The sequence below is a fragment of the Oncorhynchus mykiss genome, chromosome 25 (assembly GCF_057628025.1).
Source record: "Oncorhynchus mykiss isolate SJ-2025 chromosome 25, ASM5762802v1, whole genome shotgun sequence".
Classification (NCBI taxonomy): Eukaryota; Metazoa; Chordata; class Actinopteri; order Salmoniformes; family Salmonidae; genus Oncorhynchus; species Oncorhynchus mykiss.
Genome location: NC_143046.1, coordinates 90,683,294 through 90,692,500, shown reverse-complemented (window position 1 = coordinate 90,692,500; position 9,207 = coordinate 90,683,294). Strand labels below are relative to the sequence as shown.

The 9,207-nt window shown below is 46.3% G+C and overlaps 1 protein-coding gene across 1 annotated transcript in view; it reads right to left on the bottom strand.

Annotated features, from left to right (window-relative positions):
- The window catches only part of ezra (ezrin a), a 39,243-nt gene that overhangs the window by 7,259 nt on the left and 22,777 nt on the right, over positions 1-9,207 (bottom strand). Inside the window, exons 8-11 of the mRNA XM_036963118.2 lie at positions 8,791-8,887; positions 8,058-8,221; positions 4,672-4,802; positions 1-158 (exon numbers count right to left, since the gene is read on the bottom strand). The exon at positions 1-158 is cut by the window's left edge and continues 3 nt beyond it. Coding sequence (XP_036819013.2) covers positions 1-158; positions 4,672-4,802; positions 8,058-8,221; positions 8,791-8,887 — 550 coding nt within the window. The remainder of the gene's footprint in view (positions 159-4,671; positions 4,803-8,057; positions 8,222-8,790; positions 8,888-9,207) is intronic.

Genomic DNA, 9,207 nt, shown 5'->3' with positions numbered 1-9,207 from the left:
CTGTTCCTGACTCTCTAGCTGAATCACGGCCTGCCTGGCCAGCTCGTCTTTGGCCAGGAGAGCAGCCTGTCTCTCAGCCTCCAGCCTGGCTGCATCCTGCTCCACCCTCCTCCTCTCCTCTTCCAGACGGATAGCTCTCTCCAGCTGCTCCTGCAGTTCTGTTACAGACAGACAGACGTTATATTAAAATACATATACACATATATATATATTCATATATACTGAACAAAAATATAAACGCAACATGCAACAATTTCAAAGATTTTAATGAGTTACAGTTATAAAGAATATAATGAAATCAGTTAATTCAAATAAATCAATTAGACCCTAATCTATTTATTTGACATGACAGGAATACAGATGTGCATCTGTTGGTCACAGATACCTTTAAAAAAAAAGTAGGGGTGTGGATCAGAAAACCAGTCAGTATCTGGTGTGACCACCATTTGCCTCATGCAGCGCGACACATCTCCTTCACATAGAGTTGATCAGGCTGTTGATTGTGGCCTGTGGAATGCTGTCCCACTCCTCTTCAATGGCTGTGTGAAGTTGCTGGATGTTGGCGGGAACTGGAACACGCTGTCATACAGGTCGATCCAGAGCATCCCAAACATGATCAATGGGTGACGTGTCTGGTGAGTATGCAGGCCATGGAAGAACTGGGACATTTTCAGCTTCCAGGAATTGTCTACAGAGTCTTGCGACATGGGGCTGTGCATTATCATGCTGAAACATGAAGTGATGGTGGTGGATGAATGGCACGACAATGGGCCTCAGGATCTTGTCACGGTATCTCTGTGCATTCAAATTGCCATCGATAAAATGCAATTGTGTTCGTTGTCCACAGTTTATGCCTGCCCATACCATAACCCCAGCACCATCATGGGGCACTCTGTTCACAGCATTGACATCAGCGAACCGCTCGCCCACACGATGCCATACATGACGCCATACTCATGGTCTGCCGTTGTGAGGCCATTTGGACATAATGCCAAATTCTCTAAAATTACATTAGAGGCGGCTTAAGGTATAGAAATTAACATAATTTTTTTGGGCAACAGCTCTGGTGGACATTCCTGCAGTCAGCATGCCAATTGCACTTCAAAACTTGAGAGATCTGTGGCATTGTGTTGTGTGACAAAACTGCATATTTTAGAGTGGCCTTTTATTGTACCCAGCACAAGGTGCACCTGTGGATCATGCTATTAAATCAGCTTTTTTGATATGTCACATCTGTCAGGTGGATGGATTATCTTGGCAAAGGAGAAATACTCACTAACAGGGTTGTAAACAAATGTAAATAACATTGGAGAGAAATAAGATTTTTTTGTGAACATTTTGGAACATTTCAGGGATTTTTTATTTCAGCTCATGAAATGCGGGACAAACACTTTACATATTGTATTTATATTTATGTTCATTGTACAGTTGAAGCCGGAAGTTTGCATATATTTTGGTTGGAGTCATTAAAACTCGTTTTTCAACCACTTCACAAATTTCTTGTTAACAAACTATAGTTTTGACAAGTCGGTTAGGACATCTACTTTGTGCATGACACAAGTCATTTTTACAACAACTTACAGACTGAATTATAAGTGAAATAATCTCTGTATCACAATTCCAGTGATTCTGAAGTTTACATACACTAAGTTGACTGTGCCTTTAAACAGCTTGGAAAATTCCAGAAAATGATGTCATGGCTTTAGAAGCTTCTGATAGGCTAATTGACATCATTTGAGTAATTGGAGGTGTACCTGTGGATGTATTTCAAGGCCTACCTTCAAACCCAGTGCCTATTTGCTTGACAACATGTGAAAATCAAAAGAAATCAGCCGAGACCTCAGAAAAAACATTGTAGACCTCCACAAGTCTGGTTCATCCTTGGGAGCAATTTCCAAACGCCTGAAGGTACCACGTTTATCTGTACAAACAATAGTACGCAAGTATAAACACCATGGGACCACGCAGCCGTCATACCGCTCAGGAAGGAGACGCGTTCTCTCTCCTATAGATGAACGTACTTTGGTGTGAAAAGAGCAAATCAATCCCAGAACAACAGCAAAGGACCTTGTGAAGATGCTGGAGGAAACGGGTACAAAAGTATCTATATCCACAGTAAAACGAGTCCTATATCGACATAACCTGAAAGGCCGGTCAGCAAGGAAGAAGCCACTGCTCCAAAACCGCCATAACAAAGACAAACTACGGTTTGCAACTGCACACGGGGACAAAGATTGTAATTTTTGGAGAAATGTCCTCTGGTCTGAACAAAAATAGAACTGTTTGGCCATAATGACCATCATTATGTTAGGAGGAAAAAGGGGGAGGCTTGCAAGCTGAAGAACACCATCCCAACCGTGAAGCACGGGGGTGGCAGCATCATGTTGTGGGGGTGCTTTGCTGCAGGAGGGACTGGTGCAATTCACAAAATAGATGGCATCATGAGGGAAGAAAATTATGTGGATATATTGAAGCAACATCTCAACACATCAGTCAGGAAGTTAAAGCTTGGTCGCAAATGGGTCTTCCAAATGGACAATGACCCCAAGCATACTTCCAAAGTTGTGGCAAAATGGCTTAAGGACAACAAAGTCAAGGTATTGGAGTGGCCATCACAAAGCCCTGACCTCAGTCCTATAGAAAATCTGGCGGCAGAACTGAAAAAGCGTGTGTGAGCAAGGAGGCCTACAAACCTGACTCAGTTACACCAGCTCTGTCAGGAGGAATGGGCCAAAATTCACCCAACTTATTGTGGGAAGCTTGTGGAAGGCTACCCAAAATGTTTTACCCAAGTTAAACAATTTCAAGGCAATGCTACAAGATAGTAATTGAGTCTATGTAAACTTCTGACACACTGGGAATGTGATGAAAAATCTGAAATAAATAATTCTCTATACTATTATTCTGACATTTCACTTAAAATAAAGTGGTGTTCCTAACCGAATACAGGGATTTTTTTATTAGGATTAAATGTGAAAGGTGAAGGTGGGGTAGAGGAGAGTGAAAGTGGGGTACAGGAGGGTGAAGGTGGGGTAGAGGAGGGTGAAAGTGGGGTACAGCAGGGTGAAGGTGGGGTACAGGAGGGTGAAGGTGGGGTACAGGAGGGTGAAGGTGGGGTACAGGAGGGTGAAGGTGGGGTACAGGAGGGTGAAGGTGGGGTAGAGGAGGGTGAAGGTGGGGTAGAGGAGGGTGAAGGCGGGTAGAGGAGGGTGAAGGCGGGGTAGAGGAGGGTGAAGGTGGGGTAGAGGAGGGTGAAGGCGGGGTACAGCAGGGTGAAAGTGGGGTACAGCAGGGTGAAGGTGGGGTACAGGAGGGTGAAGGTGGGGTACAGGAGGGTGAAGGTGGGTACAGGAGGGTGAAGGTGGGTACAGCAGGGTGAAGGTGGGGTACAGGAAGGTGAAGGTGGGGTACAGGAAGGTGAAGGTGGGTTACAGGAGGGTGAAGGTGGGGTACAGGAGGGTGAAGGTGGGGTACAGGAAGGTGAAGGTGGGTTACAGGAGGGTGAAGGTGGGGTACAGGAAGGTGAAGGTGGGGTACAGGAGGATGTAGGTGGGGTACAGGAGGGTGAAGGTGGGGTACAGGAGGGTGAAGGTGGGGTACAGGAAGGTGAAGGTGGGTTACAGGAAGGTGAAGGTGGGTTACAGGAGGGTGAAGGTGGGGTACAGGAGGGTGAAGGTGGGGTACAGGAGGATATAGGTGGGGTACAGGAGGGTGAAGGTGGGGTACAGGAGGGTGAAGGTGGGGTACAGGAAGGTGAAGGTGGGGTACAGGAAGGTGAAGGTGGGGTACAGGAGGGTGTAGGTGGGGTACAGGAGGGTGAAGGTGGGGTACAGGAAGGTGAAGGTGGGGTACAGGAAGGTGAAGGTGGGGTACAGGAAGGTGAAGGTGGGGTAGAGGTGGTCTTGTATGGCTCAGTTGGTAAAAGAGTGACACTAGCAACACCAAGGTTGTAGGTTCAATTCCCACTGAGATTATATAGTGAATAATATGTATGTGTTCACTTTACCCAGGGGAAGTGTAGGGCAATAAGGCAAGCTATGCTGCTAGTTAAAAGGTTATCTTGATTATTCCTCTGTAACCAAAGATCTGACTAGTTAATACAAGAGTTTCAACTTCACTCACCCTGATAAAGAGCAAGGCTGTTGTCTCTAATTTATCCCAAAGTGTTCCCTTCCCCTCTGATTTGATATTTGGCTAAGAAATATGGCGGAAACTCCCACCGGTCTATGCCTCCACCAATCCAATGATTTTATATGATTGGGAAGTAGTGAACGAGTGTACACTTCAGGAGAAAGGAGATACTACTGGGACGCAACCCAAGTCTGAAGGGAAGCAAGTCAACATTTGATGGCAGTATCTCTACAGACAATAAAGTCTATGAATGATTAGACAATGAAGGAAGGGAGTCTCTGGCACACCCTGCCTTCCTATGAATGATTAGATTATGAAGGAAGGGAGTCTCTGACACACCCTGCCTTCCTATGAATGATTAGATTATGAAGGAAGGGAGTCTCTGACACACCCTGCCTTCCTATGAATGATTAGATTATGAAGGAAGGGAGTCTCTGACATACCCTGCTTTCCTATGAATGTTTAGATTATGAAGGATGGAAGTCTGTCTGGAAATCTGTGGTGCACCCTACCTTCCTTACCCATATTACATGTCCTTACCTCTCTCTGCCTTCTTGGTTGTCTCCTCAAACTGGTACAGCCTCAGCATCAAGTCCTGCTTCTCTCTCTCCATCTGATCCTTCTCTTTCTCCATAGCCTCCCGTTTCTTCTTCTCATTCTCTAGCTGGGCCCTGAAAACAGGAGTAGGTGATTGTGACTTTTTATATTGGTGTATCTTTGCCTGGTTCGACTCCTGAGACACGGAAGCCACACAGTACAGACAGCAGTTCACAGATAAGGTGAAAGCGGGGTACAGGAGGGTGAAGGTGGGGGTGCAGAAGGGTGAAGATGAGGTACAGGAGGGTAAAGATGAGGTACAGTAGGGTGAAGGTGGGTACAGTAGGGTGAAGGTGGGGGTGCAGAAGGGTGAAGCTGAGGTACAGGAGGGTGAAGGTGGAAGGTGAAGATGAGGTACAGGAGGGTGAAGGTGGGGTACAGCAGGGTGAAGGTGGGGTACAGCAGGGTGAAGGTGGGGTACAGCAGGGTGAAGGTGGAGAGTAAAGGTGGGGTACAGGAGGGTGAAGGTGAGGTACAGGAGGGTGAAGGTGAGGTACAGGAGGGTGAAGGTGAGGTACAGGAGGGTGAAGGTGAGGTACAGGAGGGTGAAGGTGAGGTACAGTAGGGTGAAGGTGGGGTACAGTAGGGTGAAGGTGGAGGGTAAAGGTAGGGTACAGCAGGGTAAAGGTGGGGTACAGGTACAGGAGAAGGGATTGTAACTTGTGAGAGACCGAAGACACACAGCACAGCCAGCAGTTCACAAGCATCATAAACACAATTATACAGTGAACGCCACATTACGCCACGCAACGTTGGATAATAAACTCCTAACACTTTAATGCTTGTTAGCTGTAAAGCTTTCATATAAAGCTGTTACATAACGGTTTGCTATAAAGCTGAGTGATGGAGCTGTAGAAATACAACCACTCATAGACGGAGCTGTGTATTCCACAGGGTCCATGAGGTAGTAAATGCTATCTCTACGTCAAATAATAGTGACCTACAGAGCCTTTGGAAAGAATTCAGACCCCTTCTTCACTTTTCCCACATTTTGTTACATTACAGCCTTATTCTTAAATTGATGAAATAATGTTTTCCTCGTGAATCTGCACACAATACCCCATAATGACCTCACAATACCCCATAATGACATCACAATACCCCATAATGACATCACAATACCCCATAATGACATCACAATACCCCATAATGACATCACAATACCCCATAATGACATCACAATACCCCATAATGACATCACAATACCCCATAATGACATCACACTACCCCATAATGACATCACACTACCCCATATTGACATCACAATACCCCATATTGACATCACAATACCCCATAATGACATCACAATACCCCATAATGACATCACAATACCCCATAATGACATCACAATACCCCATAATGACATCACAATACCCCATAATGACATCACAATACCCCATAATGACATCACAATACCCCATAATGACATCACAATACCCCATAATGACATCACAATACCCTATAATGACATCACAATACCCTATAATGACATCACAATACCCTATAATGACATCACAATACCCTATAATGACATCACACTACCCTATAATGACATCACAATACCCTATAATGACAATGCGAAAACAGGTTTTTAGATTTTTTTTCAAATGTATGAAAAAAAACAGCAGATACCTTATTGACATACACTACTGTTCAAAAGTTTGGGGTCACCTAGAAATGTCCTTGTTTTTCAAAGAAGAGGACATTTTTTGTCCATTAAAATAATATCATATTGATCAGAAATACAGTGTAGACATTGTTCATGTTGTAGCTGGAAACGGCAGATTTTTTATGGAATATCTACATAGGCGTACAGGTGAAGGTGTGGTCCTGTGTACAGGTGAAGGTGTGGTCCTGTGTACAGGTGAAGGTGTGGTCCTGTGTACAGGTGAAGGTGTGGTCCTGTGTACAGGTGAAGGTGTGGTCCTGTGTACAGGTGAAGGTGTAGTCCTGTGTACAGGTGAAGGTGTGGTCCTGTGTACAGGTGAAGGTGTGGTCCTGTGTACAGGTGAAGGTGTGGTCCTGTGTACAGGTGAAGGTGTAGTCCTGTGTACAGGTGAAGGTGTGGTCCTGTGTACAGGTGAAGGTGTAGTCCTGTGTACAGGTGAAGGTGTGGTCCTGTGTACAGGTGAAGGTGTGGTCCTGTGTACAGGTGAAGGTGTGGTCCTGTGTACAGGTGAAGGTGTGGTCCTGTGTACAGGTGAAGGTGTGGTCCTGTATACAGGTGAAGGTGTGGTCCAGTGTACAGGTGAAGGTGTAGTCCTGTGTACAGGTGAAGGTGTGGTCCTGTGTACAGGTGAAGGTGTGGTCCTGTGTACAGGTGAAGGTGTGGTCCTGTGTACAGGTGAAGGTGTGGTCCTGTGTACAGGTGAAGGTGTGGTCCTGTGTACAGGTGAAGGTGTGGTCCTGTGTACAGGTGAAGGTGTGGTCCTGTATACAGGTGAAGGTGTGGTCCTGTGTACAGGTGAAGGTGTGGTCCTGTGTACAGGTGAAGGTGTGGTCCTGTGTACAGGTGAAGGTGTGGTCCTGTGTACAGGTGAAGGTGTGGTCCTGTGTACAGGTGAAGGTGTGGTCCTGTATACAGGTGAAGGTGTGGTCCTGTGTACAGGTGAAGGTGTGGTCCTGTGTACAGGTGAAGGTGTGGTCCTGTGTACAGGTGAAGGTGTGGTCCTGTGTACAGGTGAAGGTGTGGTCCTGTGTACAGGTGAAGGTGTGGTCCTGTGTACAGGTGAAGGTGTGGTCCTGTATACAGGTGAAGGTGTAGTCCAGTGTACAGGTGAAGGTGTGGTCCTGTGTACAGGTGAAGGTGTGGTCCTGTGTACAGGTGAAGGTGTGGTCCTGTGTACAGGTGAAGGTGTGGTCCTGTGTACAGGTGAAGGTGTGGTCCTGTGTACAGGTGAAGGTGTGGTCCTGTGTACAGGTGAAGGTGTGGTCCTGTGTACAGGTGAAGGTGTGGTCCTGTGTACAGGTGAAGGTGTGGTCCTGTATACAGGTGAAGGTGTGGTCCTGTATACAGGTGAAGGTGTGGTCCTGTATACAGGTGAAGGTGTGGTCCTGTGTACAGGTGAAGGTGTGGTCCTGTGTACAGGTGAAGGTGTGGTCCTGTGTACAGGTGAAGGTGTGGTCCTGTGTACAGGTGAAGGTGTGGTCCTGTGTACAGGTGAAGGTGTGGTCCTGTGTACAGGTGAAGGTGTGGTCCTGTGTACAGGTGAAGGTGTAGTCCTGTGTACAGGTGAAGGTGTAGTCCTGTGTACAGGTGAAGGTGTGGTCCTGTATACAGGTGAAGGTGTGGTCCTGTATACAGGTGAAGGTGTGGTCCTGTCTCTTACCTTTCCATCTGTTTCTGGTGCTTCTCCTCCCTGGCCTTAGTCTTCATCTGCTGCACCTCGATGGTGTCCGGCTTCCTGCGTTTCATGTATAGCTCATGGTTCCCCATGCACAGAGCCAGGATACGCTTATTCATGCCCAGCCGAGGGGCGTAGAACACAAAATCCTGAGAATATATGTTGGGTTTTATTAAACCGCTCTCTCAGTCTCAATCACTCTCAATCTCAATAGCTCTCAATCTCAATAGCTCTCAATCTCAATCGCTTTCTCGCGCTCAATCTCAAGCTCTTTCAATCTCAATCGCTCTTTCAATCTCAATCGCTTTCTCACGCTCTCTCAATCTCAATCGCTCTCAATCGCTCTCTCGCGCTCTCAATCTCAATCGCTCTCAATCTCAATCGTTCTCTCGCGCTCTCTCATTCTCAATCGCTCTCTCAATCTCAATCGTTCTCTCGCGCTCTCTCAATCTCAATCGCTCTCTCAATCTCAATCGCTCTCTCGCGCTCTCTCAGTCTCAATCGCTCTCAATCTCAATCGCTCTCTCAATCTCAATCACTCTCTCAATCGCAATCGCTCTCAATCTCAATCGCTCTCAATCTCAATCGCTCTCTCTCACACACACACACACACAGACACTTGTTTACACTCTCTCGGTCTCTGAAGTGATGTACTGAACAAGACCTGAGGCTTACAGCAGTAACTTGACTGACATTAACGGAATAATAGAGGACTCACGGGAGCTTTCTTATCGATGGGCTTGATGATGAACTTTTTATCACTGAATGAAATGTTCCTAATTTCACTCCAGGGAAACCCGATCTTTGGAGTCAGTCTGGAAGAGAGAAGTCACGTCAACATTCAGCAGTTAAAAACAAGTGCAAACAAAGCGTTGTGACTCCTTTACGTACTACTAATATCATGATGTAATCAATACTGTTTAGAGGACTCAGGATAACTAGGGCAACGACCTCCCCATAACATCCACAACCTGCCGGTCATGTTTGATGTTAGCTGACAGTAGGCTAGGGACTGAGAGGAGAAGTAGATTACAGTTAGCAAGCGAGGAGTAGAGGTAGAGTGGAGTAGAGGTAGAGTGGAGTAGAAGTAGAGTGGAGTAGAGGTAGAGTAGAGGTAGAGTAGAGTAGAGGTAGA